At 41.3% G+C, this 25,972-nt stretch overlaps 2 protein-coding genes across 2 annotated transcripts in view; both read left to right on the forward strand.

Annotated features, from left to right (window-relative positions):
* The window catches only part of yaf2 (YY1 associated factor 2), a 17,176-nt gene extending 1,916 nt beyond the window's left edge, over positions 1 to 15,260 (forward strand). Inside the window, exons 3-4 of the mRNA XM_082510169.1 lie at positions 12,375 to 12,530; positions 12,779 to 15,260. Coding sequence (XP_082366295.1) covers positions 12,375 to 12,530; positions 12,779 to 13,031 — 409 coding nt within the window. The 3' untranslated portion in view covers positions 13,032 to 15,260. The remainder of the gene's footprint in view (positions 1 to 12,374; positions 12,531 to 12,778) is intronic.
* A 2,297-nt stretch (positions 15,261 to 17,557) lies between these two features.
* On the forward strand, positions 17,558 to 25,123 carry gxylt1b (glucoside xylosyltransferase 1b). Its single transcript, XM_082509755.1, has 7 exons — positions 17,558 to 17,908; positions 18,960 to 19,158; positions 19,300 to 19,431; positions 19,581 to 19,832; positions 19,998 to 20,121; positions 20,238 to 20,410; positions 23,953 to 25,123. Exons 1-7 carry the CDS (start codon positions 17,718 to 17,720, stop codon positions 24,109 to 24,111), a joined length of 1,230 nt encoding a protein of 409 aa, XP_082365881.1. The 5' UTR covers positions 17,558 to 17,717; the 3' UTR covers positions 24,112 to 25,123.
* The last annotated feature ends 849 nt before the right edge of the window (positions 25,124 to 25,972 follow it).

A 25,972-nucleotide genomic window follows, 5' to 3' on the forward strand; every position in this document is an offset into this window, starting at 1 on the left:
TACATGATCTCCCTCTTTAATGCATCATAATTATCCTCTCCTGCATTAGCGTGACTTTCCCAGTGATTAAACTACAACATAAACAACAATGCTTCAGTGCTCTTGTCAGCTTTGATGCCTTTTCATGAGAGTGTTTCTTCTGTGTGTTACTGAAATGCCCGCGTTTATTTCTCTGTCTTTTTCTGTGTGTGTGTGTGGGAGTGCTAGTTGTGAAAAGAGGTTCTCAGAGCAGCTGCCAGACAGACAGCCATAGCTCATTACTATGCAACAGCTTAATCAGCCTGCTGTCATCAGAGACACACACACACACACGCTGAGTACAGATGCACTCAACATGCAAATTGTACTCATGACCGCATACATATTTGTTCACAAATGCACACCCATAAACATGCAGTCAAAGTGCAGAGCTGCTGCTCACAGAGGGAATGAGGAGCAGACATGCTGTTATCATTGGGTCCAGCTTATTGCTACTGAGAGTTGATTGTTTAGAGGACACTCCATTGAGATTGGTGTGTTTGCAGCTTTGCCAAGAACCTGTCTGATTCCTCATGTCACCAAAAGCGTCCTTTGTCTTCCCCATCTGGACTTTTTTTTTTTTCCAAAGTTGGCAAGGACACAAGAGCGAGAATTCCTCACTTGCACCCCTGATACCCAGGCGACAAATTTAGAAAATGTCCGTGAGAAGGTCTTATTTAATGTTAATAACCTTCTGTCTTCCCAACTGCAGTGCTACGCAAATGTTGTAGTAGCATTAGTGCGGTCATGTACCCGCCACACACGTGCATGTGAGCCAAACATGGGCTAATGCTGCAGCAAAATGGCCACACAGGTGGTCGCAGCTGTTAATGACCAAACACAACAGACAAGTGGATTTCTCGGCGAGCAAACCCAAGGTGCTAAAGGGCAAACAACACGCAGAATATGAATGCGGGGCACAGCAAATTCCCTTGCTGGTTGCTAAACAAGCATGACTGAGCTATTGCTGTGGAGTAAATGAATTAATGCTCAGCAGAGGCGTGGAGTGTCCAGTGGTTAGAGGAAGTGTCCTGCAGCCTGAAGGACACAGCCAATGTGAGTTCTGTGGGGATGGCTTAAATCAGCCTGGCAGTAACCTAACACATAAAATGGCACTTTGCTCAACTGGATTTGTGTGGTTTTTGGCAAGGAGTCGAGGCAGTGACTGGTACAAAAAGAGAATGTTTTAGGACGAGGTGGAAATAATTTAGGCTGAGGAGTGTTTGCGTGTTGCCGTCAAGAGGTAAAATAAATGTTTTATGAAGGCAAGCTTTAGCAGATCTTGCCGCCTCAATCCCTGTGATGTGGAGAGATGATCTACTGCAGGGGCCCAAAGCCAGCGGGGCTGATTGAAAGCACGTTGTTGAGGCTGTGAGTTTGAGACTGCAGACAGGGATACATCAGCAGAATTGGTCTCGCTTATCGGAGGAGGTCGAGTAAATGGAAGAGCGAGACACTTTGACAAAGTGGGAACTGGCTGACGTTCTTTTAATTCTGTCGGCAGCTCAAAAACCCGTACTGCGAGGAGGAAGTGAAATTTGGAGGAACAAAAAGTAGGGCCTGCGTTTTTGTAAAGCACAAGAGAAAGTGCACGCTCGCTCAAAACATGATGGAGTCATTTGCGCTGATTAATGTGGAAAAATACAGTGTGTTGCTCTTTACGACAAGCTGCGAGCTTACAACGTTTAATTAGGGCAGACTTGGAGAGCTTTGGGATCACAACGTATCATGCAATCTCATTACTGTACTTCAGAGAACCATTTTATCTTCCCAAAACTCTTTTGACTGAGTCCCACACTTTGAAAACAAGCCTGATCGATCGAAGTGTCTTACACCCCTTTTTCACCTGTGCAGTGCCATTGCCCAATTTAGAATCACAGCACCACAAAATTGCTTCTCCCAAAGTTGTCAGTGCTTGTGGGGAGGGGCTGCTGTAACAAATTTACCAATGTTTGGCAGATGTAACCCAACTTCTGCTAGTAATACTGTGTATTGGCTCTCATAGAAAGCACCAGGTTTGGCACAGCATTAGTAGAAAATAGACTGTTTGATAATGTAGTACAAGATCACAGATTTGATTCCTGCATGGTCCCTGAGCAAGGCATTTTAGGGTCTCACATCGTGTCTGTCATGACTTGTCCTGTATTATCCTAATCCTTGAGGAATGCAGTGAAAGCTAAGATTTGTTTCAGCTGTAATTTTCCTTGCTGCTGTTTGGAATAAAAGTCTTAAAATGTCATGTGAAGTGGTGCTGAAAGACAGCTGTTTAACCGAAACATCGTCCTTAGCCAATTTCAGCTGGGTGTAATAGAGCAGTGTGTGACCTTCCCTCACATCCACACCTGCATCTGTTCAATGAGCAGAGCTCCAACAAATCAGAGCTGCTGGGGAAATGCTCCATGTTCAGGAGCCTGTTTGGCAGCATTATATTTCTACATATTTCTCTATTTATGACAGCCACTTCGATCATGCTTCCTATTAGTTAGCTCCTGTTTGTGTTCACCCTCTCCCTATGCTTATCTCCTCTTTCTCTTGGCGACTGGCGTTGTGTCTCCCCCTTTCTGTGTCTTCCCAGGCATTGAACTTAACCTGGGGCGTCTGTCGGTGACAGAATGACTGATGTGCAGGGTTTTGCCTGCTCCACCTAAACAAGTGCAAACCATTCTGGCTGGTTGGGAGCCTGTCAGCATTTGACTGTGTTTTGTGTGTTTTTAGATGTTGTTTTATCAACCCCCCCCCCCCCACAAAAGCTCACACTCACAGTTTATGTGCAGTCCACATTACTAAACACTGAGCTCAAAATGTGCATTTGGCTCGAATGTGGCTGATTCACTCACTGTGAAAATCCAGCTCTCGATATGACTAGTTTTAAGTATACATACAATATGGCTTTTTTACAGACTTTATAGACAAACAGTGAGGACAACCCTTTTTGCTATCTTGCATTTCTCTGTATAAACAGACAAACTGTGTAACTAGCAAAGAGCAACACACTCGAGTCATGTGTTTCCATTGCAGTTAAGTGCTAAGAATGAAATGGTTTCAGGGTTTGCTTTCATTGTTTTCCTTTGATCCGTAACACTGAGTCATCCCAGGAAAATGTTACGAAATGCATCCAGGTATTTTTGGTTGTGTGCATCCTTTGAGTTCAGAATAGCCGTTGGATCACAAGTGACTAAGTCAGATGAGATCATTAGAACAGGCATCAACAGATGAGCACAGCTTTATGAGCTGGTATTCATACAACTATGATGACTGGCTGTAAATTGAATTTTTAACTTGGCGTATGAAACACTATATAGCAACAATCAATGTCTTGTAATCCCATTTGAATGATTACTTCCTCTAATAAGTGACACAGTTGGCTCAGCTGTGTGGGTTACTGGTATTAGTGCTTACATAGCATACAAACACCGAGTGCACACCACGGACAATGAAGCTGGCTGTTATCACGTCATTGTGGCTCAAGATTATGGCTACGTGATAAGCCTGTAATTACTGCGGTGACACTGATGCATGACATACTGCTCTGTGTGTTTGTGCAGGCAGGCGTTTGTGTGAGAGGACAATGTAGCGTAGTGTGGCTAGCAGGCTGGAGAAGGTGTCATAAACCACAGGACGTGGAGGGCCATCTGTCTCCCTCTCTGTTCCACACACACGAACACACACACAGTGGTAGCATGTACTGGCAGGGAAAGACATTAATCATCAGGTTTGGAGGAGCTCCCAGGAGCAACATACAACCTGCTGATAGAAAATTTGAAACAAACACACAGACACACACCTACACCTGGATTGAGTGTTCAACAGGGCATAAAATAAGCTATATGACAATGATCTCACAATCATCACAGAACAGCGAGATGAAAGTTGTTTATAGGAGCACGCTCTGATGCTTATTTGCAGTCCATCAGCTGTCCTGTTGGCTGTTTGCTCATCACATTGTGTACCCGATAAATGACAGCATGCAGTCCAAACATCTGCAGAATTCTGTACTGTGTTTTGGGAGCCACTCATTAGAAGTTCAATATTTTAACAAAACAAATCTATATAGAGCACAATCCTGAAACACAAGCTCGACGCCTTGTTTTGCTTGTGACTCACTCTGCCATAGGCTGAACATGCACTGCATAGCCACTAAAAAGTGATGGCACATGTGCTCTGCTGATGGTTTGCATATACTAGTTATGTACCTGGTGATTAATTTACCAGTCATTTAAATGAGAGAAAAAATTAGACTGGTCAAGTCGTCTAACATACAGAAACCCTTCGCAAAACATTTAAAACTGAGTGCTTGAAATGGATAAAGCTAACATTGGCCTAACATATATTGCATGTGTATTTTAAGAGTTATATGAAACAGTTATTAGTCATGTTTGTCATTAATCAAATCACGTTTCAAATTTTTCTGAAATGCGCAGGACTTTTCTTGTTTTTTTACATTCTGGTTATACATCGCTTTGGTTGCTTGGTTGTATAGTCGCACACATCCCTAGCTTATGATGTATGGCGATAATACAAATAGCCCGAACCACTGAGTGTTTGACACTTCCACTTCCAATTGATATTTAGGATACTGGACTCTGATAGGATTTAGATCGATAGTCGACAGGGATATTTTTGGAACGCATATTGATAGATAAGTTCCCGAAACGATACTAGCAATAACTTAAAATACATCGTCACAAAGCTGGAACCAAGTTTTTAGTTTAGAGCCTCAGCAGTTCCCTTGATCGTGTTTCTTTATTTATATAATGAAAAAATATTTTTGGACTTGTCAGAGATTCAAAGAATATTATAATATTTTTCGCAGACATTTTTCACCATTGCTGTACTTTCAGGCACTGTTAATCAAAAAGAATCCACAGATTAATCTACAAGTGAAATAATTGTTTACTCCATATCTGCCAACCGTTGGGTTGAGTAGGGTTATATTTCAAGAAAACTTGCAATAACAACATTTTCAACGATATAGAAAAAAAATATTCTGAACATTTTATCAATACTTGCAGGCAGCAGAATTTATTAGTGCAACAAAAATGAAGCTGTTTTGCAGCGAGCTACTGTTATTGATGACAGACTTCTTAATTCGAAATACTGAAACAACATCCCAGGAGAATTATAGTGCAAAAGCACGGCATTATATCAACTGCCACAGCATACCAAATGTAAGCATACAAGTAATAACAAAGTAGCTTAACCTTGTAACTTGTAAGGAGCTTGCTAATATTGTCATATAATAAAACAGAAAATATTTTTCAATCTGGGATTTTGTATCTCTAGTTGAGCTTTTTAACCAGCTGCTTAAAGCCCTGCTTTGCCATATACCATGTAACCACATTAATAATTTCCATCTACCGTTTGCTCTTCCTGTCATATGGAGTGCTGATAGTGAATGCAGTTAGTGATGCTTGGTTGAATCATTTGCTTACTTTTGGGTCGTGCATCACCAGCTGCTAGTATTTCCTCCTTCGTAGCCTGGTTGAACTACACAACCAGGCTACGAAGCCTCAGGTCGCCTCAAGTGGCAAAACAAGAAAATTTTTTCTGTATAGATTTACAAAGTCTTGTGCTTTGTTGGAGGTTGTTAAAGTATCACTCTTAGTTACTAGGGCTGCCACGTGTGTGTGTCCCAGAATTCATAGCGCAGCCCATCGTGGCCCTGCTCAGTTTCCAACAATGGCGGCAGCTGGTTAGTTTTAATATTACTGTTATTATTCTTTCTGGGTCACAAAATAAATGTTTTACATATTTTCAGGCTAGAATGTAACTGTGTAAACTTCAAATATCTGCTCAGTTTATCAAGACACCACATATTTTCAAAAGCGCTCCGACGTTTTCAGAGGCGTCTTGTTACGCACCAGCTCGATAGTTAGCCTGGGGCAAGGCTCACTAGAGCCGGTGAGAACACCGGACTCCCAGCAAATCGCTTTCAAACCCACCACCGTCTTTCGCTACTCAGGTTAAACATGATATATAAGTCACTTAGATAACTTAAAAATGTTATAGTTTGGCTTTTTTTAGTATTTTATTTGTTCCTGAGTAAATCGGTTTGGCTGAGATTAAAGTTATAGTTTTTACACAGCTGAATAAACATCAAGCAGACAGCTGATCATCAGAAGTGTGAGATGCTCCAGAATTTACTCCGGTGTCCTGTTATATTTTAGCTAGCAAGGAGTTTATTAAACTTCACCGAAACAATCTGCAAATTTCATTAAAATTTAATAAACTATCATCTTGTCTTTATTTTTAGTTAGCACATACCTTAAACACTTAAAGCTGTAAGCTAATGATTGTTATATAAGAGCAGATGCATGCTGGTGCAATAAGCGGTATGTTTTACGTTAAATGGATGCATGATCTGATTAGTCGACTAATCGCAAAAATAATCGCCGCCTAGTCGACTATCAAAATAATCGTTTGTGGCAACCCTATTAGTTACTAAATCACCATCAGAGGTTGACACACCACTCTTCCTCTCAGACATGTCTGGGTTTCTCTCACTGTTATGTGTTGGGAACGTAAAGGCATGTTGCTATAGCAATGATATTGTGATATTATTTTATATCGCATAAAAAATTTATATTGGTATTATTGCAGATGGCATGATACGGCACAGCCCTGCTTATGAAATGTTGCCGTTTCATTGTTCTCTCAGTGTAGCAACTCTGTGGTATGATGTGCATTCCACTGAGGTCACATTTAATCACATGAAACCACCTGGGGCCATATACATGTGTGAATGTGTGTGTGAATGGGTGAATGACTGAATGTAGTGTAAAGTGCTTTGGGGTCCTATGGACTAGAAAAGCACTATACAAATGCAGGCCATTTACCATTTACCATATACAGTTTGAGTTCCAGCAAACAAGAAACGAGTAGTTATTCAAAACTGTTAAAGGTGATTCTGTGTGAAGGAGTTTAATACCAATCGTTGCCTTTGTTCTGCTAAGATGTGTTAAATGATTAGTGCTCTTAAACACTATCCATGTTGTTTCAGCAGTACTGGTGATAACCCAGTTGTCCATTGTGGCAGAAAATAGAAGTTAATTAGAAAAAATTATGCCAGCTTGTGACTTGCTGACATCAGAGTTTTTCTCCCATTTTTGAATCCTTGTGTGATATTTTCTTAAGCCCAGGGCAGCAGTGAACGAGTGGGAGGTCACCGAGTGCATCAGGAGGAGGGAGGGGAAAAAAGTGAGAGGATAGAAGAGTGTGAACACGATAGATGGTGTGTGTGTGTGTGTGTGTGTGTGTGTGTGTGTGTGTGTGTGTGTGTGTGTGTGTGTGCGCGCGCGACATATTTGGAAAAGGGTCAGCTAGAGTTCCCCTGTCACTGAAGTAAGCATAAGGGATCAGTGGCAACATTTTTTTTTCAGCTCAGTTTCTGCAGAATAAACTAACTTTGCCTCCAGTTCACGATTAAACTTTAAGGTTGTGAGATTGAGAGCGAGGTTTGTGTTTATTTTGTTTCACACAAGAGAGGCCAAAAAAGAAAAAGAACAGCTGTATCAACAAGAAACACAACAACATAAACTACAATACAGTACATTCATCTGCAGATATTTCTTTCTTTTTTTCTTTTAAAACCGCCTTAACGAGTTGAAAAAGTTAGAACTTGTGTTACCCTTACAAAAAAAAAAAAAAGCTTTTCAGATCTGTGCTGGCATTGTTGTGGATTGTGTGCTGTGACATCGCCGTGAAGTCAAGTCCTTTTGCCCAGAAATGTTTTATCGACTTACAGAATGGATGACTATACATCTCTCTCTCTTTTGTCCTGTTGTTGTTATTGTGTTAGTGTTAGTAAAGACTGCACAGTTACACTGAAAAAGGACATAAAGATGGCAGGACTAGCCTTCTTGGCTGTCAAAAGAATGATTTTGTTAACTGGAAGATTCAAAGTCTTTCTCAAGGAAACTTGGCTTCTTGAAGTTTCAGACTTTCCTGGCTGTGATTGAATAAGGCCTTAGTCACACAGACGTAGAGACCGCTTAGGAACCATCTGTCAGTCACCAGTCGTGAGGGGAAAAATGTGTATTCCTGGACTACTTGTGAGTGTTGTTGGACATTGCTCCTAGCCGGTGTTAAATCGATTACTAAAGCTCCAGTCACACAGGCTTGGAAACCAGTCAGTGACCCCCCTGGAAACTATCACTAGAGAAAAGTGTGTATTATGGGACCGTTTGGCAAGTGGTTTCTTTAGGTTTTGAAATTGGTTACAAAGACCTCGTTGTGATTGCTTCGGTTGTTAGCAGGTTGCCACGGTTTTCCATAGTTTGTATCGAAGATGCCGACTTGTCTGCAAACACTCGCCAACTACTTACCCAGTAAAGTGCAATGCAAACTGGAAACGGGAACCTTTAAGGGAAAACTTGTGCCTTTTGAAGCATGTTGGTTGCAATAGTAATGACCAAGTTATTCCTCGAAGGCAAATTAATGTTACACATTTCTGTTTTGTGATGCGCTTTTTCAAGTTTCAGTGTTTGCATACCACAGTAATCTGTTTTCACCCAGTGTCAGTCAGCAGCCACTCGTTAACTAGTTGTGGAATATACATTTTCCTTAGCAACCAGCACTTGCCAGGGGGTTGCTGACTCTAGCCCACTATAGGACAGGATGACCGAGGCCTTAGAAAGCTAGGTTAGAAGGCTATGTCTATAAATTTTAATTGTGAATCCCACATACATGCTAATAAGTACCAACCAGTAAAGTAGGAACAAATTAGGTTTGGAACTGTTTTTAATCATTGCTTATCTGAGTATAAAATATTATTATTAGTTATTAGTAATAGTATTAGTTCAAGTTGACCCCCTATTGGTCATTTGTTTAACATAGTGTTGCACTCATGTTCTACAAATAAAACATTGCAGAAGAAGAATCTGTGAAAAAGAACAAGTGAAGGCAAAGATAATAAATGTAACAATAAACTGGCTGATCACTTTCTGTGAATTGAAACCAAGGCTTTGTGTGTTTGCTGTACTCTCCTCTTTGAAGGAAATACAATTTGCTATGTTTAAGCCTCCCCCTGTAATGTCCTAATTTCCCATTGTGGGACTCCATTAGCTGTAGCAGAATGAGTGAAGCAGATATCGACAGGAACAGAGGTTCCAACACGCAGTATTAATGTCTGAAAGAATAGACCGTTACGTTCGGGACAGAAATTATTTTGGAATCAATACACACACATACACAAACCCACACTCGGTGCCCAAAGGGAGGCTAGCAGTGAGGGCCTAAGTGCAGAGATAAACACCATTTGATTGGGTTAACAGAGGCAGCTCTGTTTAGACCTGCCGCTTTGCCTCCCCATAATATTGGGTTGTCTATCTCCTCTTTCACCTCCTGGTTATTGAGCTGGTTCTATTAGTGAGAATCAACTCCACTGTAATACATGGAGGGAGGTTGGCTGTATGTATTTAGACGTGGCCTCACTTGCTCTCTGGCACATCCAGGCTTTCAATCTAAAACATTTTAGGCTGAGGGGAGATTACATTTCAAGCAAAACCATCACTCACTCACTGCATTAATGAGAGGAGGAATTAATTACTTGCATACAGTAAATCACACAAAGTGCACAATGACGTTCTAAACTAAATTCATCAAACAAAAGCCTAAGGATATTATGAATGACGCAGCCAGATGAGTTTTTAGTTCTGGAAGCTGATAACGTTTGTCCTGAGGGCGGGACAGCTGATCCTTTTGTGACCGTTGCTGTTTTGTGTGTATGTTTGTACATTCAGACCACCAGATGCTGTTTAGTTGCTGTAGGACTATTAAACAAAAAGATGTCAAGGAGAGCAGCAAATTACTCGAACTAGGAACAGAGGACTCTGAGAGGCCTTTGTCTTTATTTAAAAAGGAGTCAGCACTTCTGCAGCATCTTGCTGACAAGACAGACATATTAGAGAATCTCTACATCTCCTCCCTATTAGACAGTTATGTAGGCCAAGAGACCCATTTGCATTTTACTTTAGACTTGCTAGCATCACTGCAAGTTATGTGAAGGCAGTGAAAGCTAAGTTTAAAAAAAAAAATGTCTGTGGGAGAGAGTCTTTGAAGCTTGGCCCCAATTTAGGTCATCCCAGAATTGCTCAACAACATCTTTGCCCTCAGAAAAAGACAGGAGCTTCTGTGTATGTATATCCATGTGGAATTTGAGGTAGAAAAACCTTTAACTGAGGCTAAATGGGCCACCAGGGCTCACTTTGGAAAAAATGTGCAACTATTTTCTGCACAACAAGTCACAGTGGTCAGACTAATCTGGGATCAGGTGTCATACACTTGAAAGACACCGTAAAGTTGTATTAGAAGTTCTAATGGAATTCTTTGTTTTTCTTTTCTTTTTTTAAAATGAAATTTCATGAAGCTAATATTTTGTAATTGCAGCACATCTTAAATGTAATAAGGCACAGGTTCGTCCACATGAGAAAAATACCATAAGGTAATCAGCATTTTCAACTTTCCAGTGCTACTAACCACAAATCTGTGACATATAGAATCGGAGAGCAATAAGTAAATACCCTCTGGAGCCTGTAGGTGAATGCTGTGAAGGTGATGAAACGGCCCACAGCAATGCAGGGGAGCAGCAGCACTGACAAGTCACCCCTGAAATGCTACAGGCAACATCACGTGCTGGCTCTGACACAGCCACCGGAGCTAATCATTGTGACTCATGATAAATTCTACCAAATCTACTTTATTTCAGAAGCATTCATAGATACAACAAAATATCTTCAAATGAAACAGTAACTGGAGCTTTTTTAAAGCTCTTTGTGACACAATTAACCTGTGCAAAATTGAATAAATGAAACCTCAACTACTGACACACTTGACATCATATAGTCCAATAAGCCAGCATCAGTCATTACGACAAATATTACATGTTACCAATCTGTAGCTATTGTTCTGCTTAGGGTTTAATGTTAAAAATATAATTATACATGCTATGCTTTAATGTACATCACTGGATGCTGTTGCACTGTATATAAAAGCAAACATACATTTTCTTCTAGAATCGCTTTTGTTTTCTATACAACATGCAGTGTAGTATATGGACATGCATGCATTCATACTGTGTGTAATTCATTTGTGTGTGCATGCAATTAATAAAGGCACTAGATGTGTAGACCGCCCCAACAGATGGCCTTTTCAGCACACTTCCCTCTCAGGCTAGGGCTCTTGGCAAGCTCCAAAATACACACACATACAGAGTCCTGCTCAGAAATACGATCACAGTCCTAATGCATGCTCCTGTAGCCAACCAGTTGCATAATACATTATTTCTGAGACATTACACCCTCATGAAAGATGGAGGTATGAATGTGAGGAGGACCATTTAATATCACATTGGCTCTGTCTTCAGCGATTTGTGGAACCTGTGTGTGAAGGTATATTATCCATGCTTCTCAGGAACATCCCCTCACATCAACAACTCGGCACTTGCTTTGCATCGAGAACAAACTACAGTTAAGTTATTCTATTTTAAGTCCCAAAAAATGGTGCCCAGTTCTTGAAAGGCCACAATGAAAAGCATAATTGTACTCGAGCAGACATGGAGGGCGTATTCACATCATCGCAGCTAATGCCGTGCACAGACAAGTATCATCACTGCAGTGTACATAAAGCATTTAAAGCGATTACTGGTTAACAATGACTGCATGTTCAACATAAGAGCGGGGGGATCATGGATGGTGTCATTCTGTCTTACAGACGCCTACCTGAGTAAAGAATGTGTGGCGAACACACCTATTAATATCAAAGCAGGATTTTACATTGTAGCTGTGGCTACAATGTAGCTTGCCATCACCAGTGTGTGAATGGGTGGATGACTGAATGTAGTGTAAAGCGCTTTGGGATCCTTAGGGACTAAGTAAAGCGCTATACAAATACTGACCATTTACCATGTTGTAGTCAGTTAGTTGCAGTGACATTCAAAAGTAAGCCTAACTATTATTTCCGCAGATGATTAATCTGCTAAATATTTTATATTCAGTATGTTTTGCACACTTCTAATTCCTACTGCACCTGTGTATTTACCACAACTGATCTTGTCTTGTGAGTGCTAAAAACAAGCCTGCACAGGTACACTCCACATCTTACAGATGGCTGAACTCCGGGTTTTATTTTAAATGCACTCAGCGTGTGTTGCCAGTGTTAAGAGCACTTGAGCAGCACCATCCTAACCAGCACTGGCAGTGATCATTGGCTCTTGATTATAGTGGTAGGCTAGCACAAAGCCATGTGTTCATTGTGCTTTTCCCTCTCATTAATCTGCCTCTCTCCGTCTCTCCCTTTGTCTCTCCCTCTCCGTCTTTTTCCCTTCATCCCCTTTTCGACACTCCTCCCTCCTGGATCAGGAAGCCACGTCCCGTATCCCAGCTAGTTTCTCAGCAGCAGGTAACGCAGCAGTTTGTGCTGCCCTCACAGCCCAAAAAGGAAAAGAAGGAGAGAGTCGAGAAGGAGAAGAGCGACAGAGAGCCGCCGCTTAAGAAGAACAGCCACAAGAAGATGAGGTAAGCGAGCTGATGCCAGGTTGGCAGAGTCAGATATTAGAGGGATTCATGAATAAACATGGAAAAGTGCAAAAACTGTTTATGTTGCCACCTGGAGTTAGGCTGTCATGTTTCATAAAGAATTTCAGGAAGTGGGAAGTGTGAGACACCAGGAGTATATTTCAAAGCAGCACCAGGAAGACTCTCTTTATGCAGGATTTTTAAAAATAGCCTTGTATGCTTAATGGTCTTTTCCACTCACTCATCAGGCCAAGACTAAAAAACATCGATCGCAGCAGCGCCCAGCACTTGGAGGTGACGGTTGGGGACCTGACAGTCATCATAACGGACTTTAAGGAGAAGGCCAAGCCCTCAGCCACCTCGGCCACTTCCTCCAGCTCCGTGTCATCGGCCGACCACCACAGCCAGAACGGCTCTAGCTCAGAAAACACAGAGAAGGGCCTTTCCCGCTCTTCCTCACCCAGAGGAGAGGGGAGCTCGGTCAACGGAGAGTCTCACTGAGTCAGCCTCCTTGAAACCTTTCCCTCCACCCCGCCTCCATCAACGTCTCATCTGCAAGTCCACAAGTCACTAGAGGAGTATCCTGCCTCTACATTAGAGCTGCACGATAATGAATAAAACTTTTCTTTTTCTCCTGTTTGTTTTTTTTTTTTCTTTAAAATTTTTTGTTTTTATTAGAAATTTTTTTGCTGCAAGGACACATCAGATTTGGCGAGTTTGATCAGTTAGCGGATTTTCTACAGCAGTGGAATTGTGCATTTAGAAAGCAATACGACTTTTGCTAAATCTTGGAAGGGTTTTAGTAGTCTACTTGGTAGGTTGGAATTATTTTTTGTGTAGTTGTAAGTAAGCAGCACACTGTCTAAAAGCTTGCTCCTGGAATATTTACTCACAGACTGATGAGGAACTTCTTCAGAACTGACAGGAGAAACAAAGTTTTGGATAGAGTGCTGGATCCTCATGCTTTAGGTTTTCCTCCACGTGCACCTAACCTCCATGATTTGTCTTTTTTCCCTATGAAATGTGGATCCCTGTCCTTGCTTTCATCTTCATAATCATCATCAACATCAGTGGATGGCAGAGGGACTTTTTCTTTCCCCGTGTGGAATATTCTGCCTCTGCCTGAATTCATTACCTACCTGTTATAAACCCGAACATCAGTGTCCCCACACTGAACCTTTAACCTGATCTTGATACTCTTAAGCTTCCCCTGTTAGACTGCCTCTGCTGTAATGATTTTCTTTTTTAAACACAGCACAGTGGTGGCACTCCCTCTGCCACTTTTTGTTGTTTTTTTGTTGTTTTTGTTGTTTTTGCATAGTGATTGAAGCCCATTGGTTACTGAAAGTCCGTTATATCCCCTGGCAGGAAGACACAGTATGAAGGAAAATCCTGTCTTTAAGTTTGTGCCACAGTCAGCAATAGAATAGAATCGAATCTGTCCCACTGACGGTTACAGCGAGGACAGTGTTGGCTCTGTTACATCTGGCTGACATGGTTTGGGTGCAGTTGTCTGATTAGAAGAAAAGGTCAGGGGAACAAGTGCAAAGATGTCACCTTTATCTTGTGATGAACCATTTCTCTGATGGGAGCGTACTCTTCTGGCATGAGTGCCTCCATTGTAGAGCACTGAATTAATTTGTTATGAAAATGATCAGAATCATATTCTGTGACCTTCACAATCACCATGCCTGAAATTTTCTGAACATGTATATAGGAGATTTCACCATTTTCAAATAACCAAGGGAGCAAATACCTTGGAGAATTCTGCCCAGGTGCACTGAAGCTGTTCTAGACATGTGATCATAAAAAAAAGTTTATTATGGCTTTCTTTGTCCTTTAATTAGTCACCCTTCACTAACTTTCAAATGCAATCAGCTGGTCTTTGTGTCATTCAATTCAGGCAGTAGCTACCACAAGCCTGAACTTGTATTAAGTGATCTTTTTATATATAAACACACTACTAAGTAATTTTAGCATACATGTACCCCAGCTGCCAATTTTGTTCTATGTTACCTTGCAAACCTCTACTTAGTAATGCCAGTTCCCAGGAAGGTTGATGGCGCATAAAGCAGCCTTTAAATGCCAGCTTCCTAGTACAAAATCCATGTTATGTATTATTGCTCCCAGTGTAAGAACAGTGCAGGTCATTTTTTTTGGGTCAGTTCACCACAAGTCAGCAGGCATCATGTATTCTGCCCAGACAGCAACCTCATGTTCAATTGTGAGCTAGACTTTCATGTGGAAAACTGACAAAACTGACTACAGATATTTATCAGTTCTGCAACATCATATAGCTTTTATGTTTGTATTTTTATGACCTTTACATAAATGATGCCTACACCAACCACCTATTGTCACAGTGATTGGTAGCAGCAGACCATATCTGGGCTATGAGACGAATAAAAATTGGACTCTTGTTGCTCAAATTTACCAATCCAAGGAAAGGCCTTCGCTGCTTAGTATACATCTGCAAGATGAATAAACTACTGACAGAGCTAAAATCAATAGAATCTGTGCTCTGATTCATTGAGTTGATATATTTTTGCCCTCTAGCTATTAAAAAAATCACTTAATGCAGCATGTAGAATTACGCAGGCTTCTTCCAGATTAAAGTCGGCGTGAATCTTTGCTGTTTTTTTTTTTTTTTTTTTTGTTTTTCACATCGTGGCTACATAAAGTAAACAAATCCTGTCCCGAGTCACTGACTTCCTTTTGGATCACGCCGATCACATGAACCCACAGACCGATGTACACTCAGCATGCTGCCTTACAAGATGCACATCGTCAGTTTGAAGCTTTTATTTGCTGTGCTTTTATTTTCTTTAAGATCTGTTCCAAACCAGGTTGATCCTGTGTGTCACTGGGACATTGTCAGCTAAACACAGTAGATGGTAAAGCTGTAAGTGACACCTGTGTTCGCCTGTTAATCTCTGCTTCAGCTTCTCCTTCACCTCCACACTTAAGCCCGACGCTCTTCCCCGCAGTCGGACACTCGCGAGTAGATGTATACGAGTCTCAGGAAGCGCAGTTTGCTCACTCACGTGCTGTTCAGCATCCCAGTGGAGAACCAGAGGATGCTGATGTTGCTCCGCAGCTACCCTTTGGATGCAGCGTTGTGCTTGTACAATGGGGGAAAATGAGTTGTGGACTTGCACTTTTACAAGCTGTATGAGTGATGTCTTGCAGTGTGATGGACTTTATTTAACTGACGTAGCAAAAAAGGAAAAAAAAGAAAAGAGGGGGAAAAAAAGGCAGAGCTTTAGAGTATTCAAAACTCCCAGCAGAACAACTATAGATCAACCTAACTACACACAATAACTTATAAAACATGTAGAATAATTAAACAGATGAAATAGATATTTCTAAACTATTGTACTACAATGTTTTGATGTGGTTGTATTATCCATCATACCAGTGTTATTGTTGAGATTTTTACTCACTATTTTAGAGTGCATTCTGAGAACTGTCATGGCATGATGATACTAAGGTCTTGGTATATTGTGGGAAAGGTTATGTCTCTTAGTTTGTTAGTATTTGTTTCAGTGTGTCGGGAGTGTCTCCTCTTAGGTTCGCTACTCTAGCTGGGACTAGGCGTGTGAGCCCGGGGAGAGCTGCTCTGATGAACATTTGCTCCTTGTGGCAACAATGGAACACTTTAAATGTGTTAGTGTCACTTATTGATATAGTTTTTTGATTATTTTTTTTTTTGTTGCCATGCTCATTTGTTTTAAAATGTGTGAACTTGTTTATTACATGTCTGAATAAGAAAATTACAAAATTCAAACACACAAAGCTACTTTCTTGTGTACACAGCTCTCATTTGTCACTTTGTTGCGTGCAGGCAAAGGCATGTTGGGGCTTGCCTTAGCACTCAGTATTGTAGTCCTGCACTTTTAATTTGAAAATTCAAATCAAGACTTAAATATTAAACAACCAGCAGCTCTGATGTTGTTATATACATCAGATAAGTGACCTTTTATGTCCCTTAATGAAAATGCAATTGAAATTCAGGGTTGTCAGTTGCAACCACATCACTAAGGATGATTTGTCACTTAAAGCCACACTGAATCAAAGACACTGAATGAGTCTTTTCAGAGGTGAGACCCGTGGAAAGTTGCTGCAGACAGGGGCTGGAGGGGGGAGGGATGGGGGAGAACTCTGCTATTCGCTCCCACCCTTCCCCCAAATGAGGGTCTCGACCTCCTGCTTCTGTTGAGCAAGCTGCAACACTAAACACACAAAACATAGATAAGATAAGGAACTTTGTTGCTGCCGCCTTCAAAATAAAAGTGTAAAGACAGCCACGACCTGTTTCGGAGCATCAAAGCACAGAAAGTGAAACAGCATAAGAAGAAAAGTATAACTTGTAGACTTGTACATTTGTCCAGTTTTTAGTGTCGAAATCGGCTGTGATGCACACTCAAAACATAGTGTAAGTTTTTCAACTTAAATTGTTTCCCAAGAGGTCTTATTAGGCATGCTTTCAAGTTAGTTATTTAAACATGAATAAATAAAAATATTGATTGCCTTTTTAGTTAAGCAAGATTCTGACAATAAGCTACTGTGTCCAAGTTGAAGAATGTCATTTTGTTGGACATAAAGAGAAACTGTGCTCTGAATTGTTCTTTGTGTTCGTCAAGATGGCTCTGAAGTTACCTATTTCCCCATTTTTCTAAGTGTACTTAAAAAAAAAAAAAAATTACGCAGGTTAGATCAGATAAATCCTTATACATACACAGTATCCAGTAAATAAATAAAAGGATCAGAACGGCATATATATATATATATATATATATATATATATATATATACTCAGAATTTTTAATTTTAATAATAGTATTATACTGAGTCAGAATAAATAATAAAAAGTCTTGCTATATACATCAAATCATATATTGTCTTCTTATTTTATTTTCTTAACATGAGCATAAAGTCAGATAAGTAAGACTTTTGACTGTTCTCCACAAACCTTTAAAGGTATAAAAACAACAACAACACCCCCTCCCCCCCAAAGAAAAAACAAAACAAACCACCGCCAGAGGGTGTAATTGGTGCTGGAATGAGTTTAATTTTGTAAATCCCCGCCGGAAGTGCGTTACCGCGGCGTCTAGCTTAGCGGTCTATGATTAAATGCTAGTTTCTGTGTAATGATTTCAGCTCCGAGTTGCGTTTTGAAACTGTATAATGCGGCGGTACATGCGTGCACTGATGCTGTGCATGGTGTTTGCCGTGTTTTCGGGCTTGTATGTTTACAGCAGGCTCTTTTACTCGGACGTGGCCGCCAGAAGAAACGGAGCAAAGAAGATTCTCATCCCACTGCGAGCGTCTGGAGCCAGGCGAGGGGTCACGGATAAAAACTCACTCTCGTTCAATTGGTAGGATTTTCAATGTTTTAATAAATCGAAACAACGTAGTTGTGCTTCACGGGACAAGCTGTAAAACTCAGAAAGCATGCTCAGGTACTCATGTGTAATCACTCAGGCTACAGGAATGCGACTCGGTCAACAAGTAAATATTTAGACATGCTGCACAGTACCTGCTTAGGTTTGCACTTTAACGTGCAGGTCTCATGTATAAAAGATATGTGTCGATATGTCAGTGATGTAGGATCTGTGTAAACCACACATTGTGTGTCCCACAGCCATATCTTTGGCAAATGAATTAAAAAATGTGCTAGTACAAAAATAACTGACGTAGCCTAAATGTGTGTTTTTATCACGCTGCTTTAAATCAACATGGTGTCCACACATGGCTGTGTTTGCTATGGTTCAGGTTTGGGCAGAGTAAAGGAAGAGAAAAGTGGGTACTTCATATTAAATGGATTAAACATCTGAATAACGTGTTGATATTTTCTGTCACAGATTTATCTGAATAATCACAATTTCTACTTGTACCCAGAAAATAATGGGGGGAAATGGCTCAGGATACGTTTTAGATAGCGTCTTTGCATATTTAATCCAGCAGAGGGCGCCAAATACTGTTGTACAGCGTAGTGGTTTAAGTATCCCAGCCTGAAGCACAATTTTTGGGGGGATTTTATTTTCTATTAAGGGGGTTAGAAAATACATTTTGAAACACGTTTTTTAGTCCAGAATTTAAAAGTTTCTTTCACATAAGACAAAGAAAGGGACAGTTCTTCACCGTAGTGACAAATGACTACTTTGGGGATTTATTCACGATTAGAATTATTGGGTGCAGTTAAATACAGGCATGGCTTAAAACAACTACAGTGTGAGTGCTCTAGAGAGATCAAGTCACACTCACCAAATCCTCCACCCTTTGCACTAAAGGAATATAATAAATACTAGCTTGCCTCCTATATGGTAAGTTTATTACTGTTATAGGACTCAGATCATCTTGCCCAAAATATCTCGAGTGTGGCTCTGCCCGAGTGTAACGCACCTCCAATTACGTCTTCTCCCTCAGGTACATCATGCGTCAGCAGGCTCAGCAGGAGGCTGCTGGTACCAGGCCTGAACCTCCCATGCACTTGGCTGTGGTGGCCTGCGGGGAGAGGCTGGAGGAGACGCTCACCATGATTAAGTCTGCTGTGCTCTTCAGCGTCAAGCGCCTCCATCTGCACATCTTTGCAGAAGATCAGCTTCACGCCGGCTTCATTGAAGCTGTGAGTGGGTAACTTTGCTTTTGAAGCGTAACAATGAAACCTAACATTGGTAGCCATTTCTGTTGAGTGCTGATGATTACGAATGCCATATTGTGCATTACTTCAGGTAGCAAAACCAGTGCATTCATATCTGTGTTCCAGTTCCAGTCGTGGCCTGGTTTTATTCGCTACAGGTTCAGCTACAGAGTCTACTCCATCAGGTTCCCCAATGAGAATGCAGCGGAGTGGAAGAAACTCTTCAAACCCTGCGCTTCACAGCGACTCTTCTTACCTGTAAGCTGTAATATTATTTTAATTCTGAAGAGTGAAGTTGAAAAATGTATTCGTAGTGATTTTTATTTTGGATTACTTCAAGTCTGTGAAGTATGCTTTTCTGCACTTACATGAGCATCACAAATATTCCGTCTTTTGTCCTTTCCCAGCTCATCTTAGAGGACGTTGACTCTATTGTGTATGTGGACTCAGACATCCTCTTCCTGCAGCCGGTGGACCTCTTGTGGAGGTTCCTGTCTGACTTTAATTCTTCTCAGCTGGCTGCTATGGCTCCAGAGCACGAGGAGCCCCGCATCGCCTGGTACAATCGCTTTGCCCGTCACCCGTTCTACGGCAGGACGGGCATCAACTCAGGGGTCATGCTCATGAATCTGACACGTATGAGGAGCATGTTCTTTAAGGTGAGGTTGTATCGGTGTATTACCTTTAGTGACCACAAGATGTCCTCCTTCTCTAGTGGATTTGCACTCAAGTCCATGAAAGTGCCAGTGCAAACCTCCCTGCACCAAAACTGTAAATATAATCGTGTTGTGTGTGTGTGTGTGTGTGCTTGTCTGTGTTGACAGAATGACATGACATCAGTGGGGCTGCGCTGGGAAGAGCTCCTGATGCCTCTACTCCAGAAATATAAACTGAACATAACATGGGGAGACCAGGACCTACTAAATATCATTTTCCACTATAACCCTGGTATGACTGCACGCATTTAGACACACACTAAGTTACTAATTCACAGCATATCGTATCTGTAAAAGTGTACAGAATACCAAGTTTGTGCCTCCTTTGTCATCTGCTTCTGTCTGCAGAGTCCTTGCTGGAGTTTCCGTGCCAGTGGAACTATCGCCCGGATCACTGCATCTATGGCAGCAACTGTGCCTCAGCTGAGGAGGATGGCATCTACATACTCCATGGAAACAGAGGAGTTTACCACGACTACAAACAGCCTACTTTCAGGGCTGTTTACGAAGCCATAAAAAAGGTCAGCATGCCATGGTGTGTTTTTGGATTATGTGAGTGTTACTGGGATATTTATGCTGCTCAGAAAAATTAAAGGAACAATCGTGGTATGGTATAAATATGTGAGTGTACCAGCATGTCAGTGAAACTTCTGGATATTGATCTGGTCAGTTAAGTAGAGGGGGTCGATTGCTCCTTTTTCATTAACACAAATCAGTTTCAACTGCTTTGTGTTAATGAAAAAGGAGCAACAATGAGACAACCATGAAAAGAAATGGTTTCACAGGTGGAGGCTGCTGATAATTTTCCTTCCTTATCCTTTCTGAATATTCTTTCACTTGTTTTGTGTTTGGCTAGTATCAGTGTCACTGCTGCTAGCTTGAGGTGATACCTAGACCCTACAGACGTTGCACAGGTATTCCAGTTCTTCCAGAAAGGCACATCAATAGGTGCCTTTGCCAGAGGGTTTGCTGTGTCTTCCAGCACTCTCTCAAGAGCATAGAGAAGATTCTAGGAGACAGGCGGTTACTCTAGGAGAGATGAACTGGGCCGTAGAAGGCCCTTAATCAATCAATCAACAGGACCAGTATCTGCTGTTTTGTGCAAGGAGGAGCGGGATAAGCACTGCTAGAGCTGCAAAATGACCTCCAGCAGCCCACTGGTGTAAATGTCTCTGACCAAACAACATGAGCCTGGTCTGTCGGTGCCGTGCCATTTGCCATAGAATACCAGGATTAGCAGGTCCACCACTGCCGACCTGTGCATTTCACAGATGAGAGCATGTTCACCCTGAACACACATGACAGACGTGAAAGGGTCTAGAAACAGAAACGGCAAAAGACAGTCGTGTGTGTGTGTGTATGGTTTTAGGGGTTTTAACAACACACACTGATTATATACTTTTTAAATCAAAATCAAATCACTTTTATTGTCACATCACATGTGCAGGTACACTGGTACAGTACATGCGAGTGAAATTCTTGTGTGCGAGCTTCACAAGCAACAGGTGTGTAAAAATACAAAAGACAGATATTGTTAGTGGAAGACAAATGGATAAGTTTACATTCATATGACAGAATGAAAAGCAGCAAAAAGCTAATTTCAAAGTGTCCCAGCTTTAAAAAGTGATGTGTTGAACCTTTTCAACGTATTGTAGCTGCAATTTAGCGCAACGTCTGATGGAAAGCCCTTTTATAGCCCCTCTGAACCCAGAGACACACCTCGTGCCCTGATTCGTTCCCCTCCTTGATGAGATTTCAGATTGGTGTTGACCCTAAAGACTAAAAGTGCTGGTGACTTCAGATTGTCTGCATTGGAAGACACAAATCTCCACCACTGGCAGTAGGTTGGAGGAAAGCTAATTTCTCCCACGAGGATGTTTATGGGTTGCTTACCAGCAGTGTAATGATATTGACGACATGAGTGGCATTTACTTAATGAAGCCATCAACACTGGGAGCCTCATTGCTTTCCTATTGAACATAGATCAGCGTAATGCCTTATCTATACCTTATCCTTGGCCTGCAGTTAAGACTGTGGCTTTCCAGGACAGGATCAATTATGGCAGTAGACACATTAACCAGCACTGTATGTGCAGGTGGAGACACCCACTCATTCTGCACAATACTTTGATAGATTTAAGTCTGGTTTGCCAGAAGGATGCAAGAGTATGGATTAGTCTTGTGTGTTTAATAGTTCCTGAAAAAACATTTCATGCTTTGAGCTTGTTGTACAGCTACACTTCATAGTAGCAGGACAGTACCATGTGCATTTACCAAGAAATGTATGCAAGTATGTATTGTCACAGTCACTGTTGTGAAAGCAGAAGCGCAGCGTTATCCCTGCAGGGTTGTGCTGATGGACGGTGATGTCAAGGATAGACGACCCCAGTCAAGGCAGCTTTTATCAAATTTCTTATCAAAACCTCCACAGTGGAAGTGCCACACTCCCTTTTCTGGTTGAACAGCACATGATGAATGAATACTAATACAGAGCAGGTGTGCAGTCAGGTGACTTGGGGCTGAGGCACAGTGATGATCGCTAGGGAAACGGTGAGAAAAGGCAGGTTCTGATGGTGCCTTTACTTTGAAATTTCAGGATGTTATTTACAAGACAAACTGTGGCTCAGAAGGAGCAGCAAGAATGAGAGCGTACGTCATACCCTCTAAATATGAGTGAGTTTGTAGACGTAGACAATAATAACAGCAGTCACATTGTGAGATGACTGCAAGACTACTACAATAGACCAATTTTCATCTCTCACATTTTGTGCCCAGGAACCACTGGGTTATGCAACTCGTGTATATATAAGCAGCTACACAGCAGGACAAAGGCTCCTGAATGCATCATTTGTGCTAATGCTAAAACTAATGATTTACTTCTTTCCCCCTTTTTTTGGTTAATATTTTAACCAGGATCTTTATTCTAGCAGTCAATATTCCCAATAAACCGGAGAGGGTGTGTGTAAGTCAATGTCCATGCTCTGCATCCACACACAAAGAAGCGAGGGTACGGCCCCTCCCCGCCCCTGCCTCCAACACAGCACATCGGCCTGTCTGTCGTAAAGCATCTCCTCCCTCCCGCCGCTGCAAAAAAAAGCTGCGCCCAGGAAGCAGCAGTTAAATTTTTACAGCTGGTGGCACTTTTAGAGTTGGAGTGTTCGCACCAGCAGCGCCCCATCAGCCGCACAAAATCAATACACCCAACTGTAAATGCAACTTTATGAGCAGCGGGTGTGTATAAGTATGCACTCATAAAAAGCATAAAAAATTAGGCATAAAAAATGGTAATTCCCCATTGATTTCCTCAGAGTATTGTAAAGGGCCCTTCATTATTGGGAAGACATGAAATTCTTCCTCTAATCCCTGGCTGTTACTGGATTGTAAGCCTATAGCATAAAACTGACCCCCATCAACACCCAGCGGTTTATGTGCAAGCCTGGCTGACCAATCAGATTTGGAGTCCCTCATGATTGAAGCTGATTTAGTTTTTAATGTATCTAAGGAAACGCATCTTCTGAGCACAAATTCAGCTCAGCACACCACTTTGCTCGCTCACTTGGGAAATCTGATCAGTTCTGCTGCTTCTCGTTTCACGTTTCTGAGCCAACTGCAGAGCCATAAGGACACTAGCATACTTAAGAAACAGAAATGGGATAGTGTAAGTTATTTTGCCTGCGTGTTGGACACAAAGGTCTCCATTACATGTGAAATGCCAAATTTGATATTGAGCTTTGATTCACACAAAGAGAATGTTCTTTAGTTTTTAGTGTTTTTTATGTTCTTTAGGCTTTTGTTCAAGAGGGAGAAATTAAATGAAACATGCGTTCCTCCTCTGGCTTTCTGTATATGCAGGGAGGTTTGCGCTCCTCGCTTTATGCCTTCCATATATTGGATTGGACAGGCAGAGAGGTCATAGAATACAGAACAGACTGCAGATTGAAATATCACGCGTCTTTTCTTTGTCGTGGTCCAAGCTGAAACAGATTAAAGCTTTGGAATTGAACTTAAAGTTAAGCTGAAAACACAAAGCCAGACTTAACGAAAGGCCTGTTTTGTCGTTCCAGTACACTTTCGGCACAGACCCAGTGACGTCTTTGTTGGAGCCTTTAGAAGAGGAACTGTTAAAAACGACACACACTTATTGTGGTAAATCACACACACTCTTTACGAAGAGACTGAGGAACAGTGTGGCAAAGATCAACAGGAAAACTCGGGAGCGGTGACGAACCTGAAGGACAATGACGGGACACGGGCTTTATGGATGATGAGCTTTTGCAAGGAATTGAAGTCGTACCTGCTGATCTTGAAAGCCTAAACACCAAAAAAAATCTAATGAGTGAAACTTTGTCATCAGCTGCTTGAGTTGAGGCAGCTGGGCTAGTCTTAGACTGAGACTAATGACTGCTCAGCTCTTGTAAACCACCAAGAGTGACGCAAAAGCTCTAAAATGGACTACAATGTAGAACAGGCCAGACGGGCTTGTAACAAAGCTCTGATCTTGGCCGCAGATTGAAACAAGGACTTCGCTTTTTTTTTTCCTTTCATGAATTTTTAAAATTGAGAACAGAAGATTTTTTTTTTTTTATTCCATATTGGAGAATTTATTTTGAACCTTGTGAGCCACAAGAGAAAATAATCTCATCAAAACTGGACAAAAAGGCTTTCTGCAGCGCTCAGTTGGAGAGGCACATGCACTGGACCACTTTTCTTTTTTTGTTCAGCTTCCAGAAACCACTCAGCAGTTATTTATGAGAAAGGACCATGGAGAAAAAAAAATGCGTACAATGTACTGAAAGCGTGTGTCAGTATACACATGATGGAAATGTGAGTTTAAAAATGGGGTGAAATAGCTGTCTAAATATATATTAGCATCTAGTTGTGCTGAAATAATTCTGGTGAATGTGCAAATAAGCTGTGAGCTCTTTCCTGATGCCAAAGTATTTGTTTGTTTTAAATAGTTTTTGCACTGCTGGGTGGTTTTTTTTATTTTTATTTTTTTTTATTGTTCAAATTTAAAATGTTATAACTGCGAGTGTGTATGTGAGTGTGACGGTTTTGTGACAGTAATGTGCGTCATTGTTTTGTTATGTTCAAAATAAAAATGGATAAAGATCATTTCAGCTTGCGACCACTAGAGGGCAGCAGTTTTTCATGTGTTCACTAGTGCCTGTAGAAGAAGTTTACCCTTTGATGGGGAGAATATCAAGTAAACTGCCATAAAGCAATATTAAATAACTCATGAGTCTGGAATGTAAGTTTCTTGGTATTATTTAATAGGAAGACAAATTCAAGCATCTTACGTTACGTTTAATTTTTAGCCGTATAAGGCACTTGTCAGCTCTGCCCGTCTCAGTTGAAAAAGTGATTCCAAGGCTTCTTCTGACAGATCGATGGACTTGCCAATAATCTATAAACTGGCCTTCCGAGATGCTGCACTGGCCCTGCCTCAGTATCTGAGGTGCTCATAAAGTGTAAGTGATGGCCCAATAATACAGCTCTATAGATGTCTGTCTGTTATACGGAGATGAGTTTATGCTTATTCCCATTAGGCGGGGGCATACAGTTGTCCATTTATAGCCTGAGAGGTAGTTTGATTTATTGCACCAGAGATATCCTTCATTTATCACAATATATCCTAGAGCTTATCAATTACCTTTATTGACCTGTGTGCTTAAATGCAACACGTAACAGTGCGGGGTCCCCAGAGAGACCGAGGGAGAGGGGGAAGACAATGGCTCGAACCGAGCACCATCTTGAAAAATTCAATATCGTCCATCTTCCAAGGTTTCATTTTCCCGAAACTGCGTGTTTTATATCATAATAAATAACTCTGGTTTTATGTCTTTTTGTGCTCATCGCGGATGGGAAGAGAAACTATTTAAATATGTGACCTCCAGTGTTCAGAGTGGTTCGAGTGGAAGATGCAGAGGGGAAAAAAATGGGCACATCGCAAAATAATTAGATGTGTCTGTTTGCGATGGACAAAAAGAGAAATAATGGGGAGGGAGGGGTAAATCCAGGTAAGGTCGGCCATTTTTCGCTACTGTCACAGGACAAAATGTTGAAGAGGAGAGATGAGTGCAC

This window comes from Aulonocara stuartgranti, assembly GCF_965226115.1.
Source record: "Aulonocara stuartgranti genome assembly, chromosome: 17".
Taxonomy (NCBI): domain Eukaryota; kingdom Metazoa; phylum Chordata; class Actinopteri; order Cichliformes; family Cichlidae; genus Aulonocara; species Aulonocara stuartgranti.

Coding starts and splice junctions, on each gene's coding strand:
- gxylt1b (XM_082509755.1), top strand. CDS start 17,718: ATGCGGCGGTACATGCGTGCACTGATGCTGTGCATGGTGTTTGCCGTG. Junction 17,909..18,959: donor AACTCACTCTCGTTCAATTG/GTAGGATTTTCA, acceptor CTTCTCCCTCAG/GTACATCATGCGTCAGCAGG. Junction 19,432..19,580: donor CACAGCGACTCTTCTTACCT/GTAAGCTGTAAT, acceptor GTCCTTTCCCAG/CTCATCTTAGAGGACGTTGA.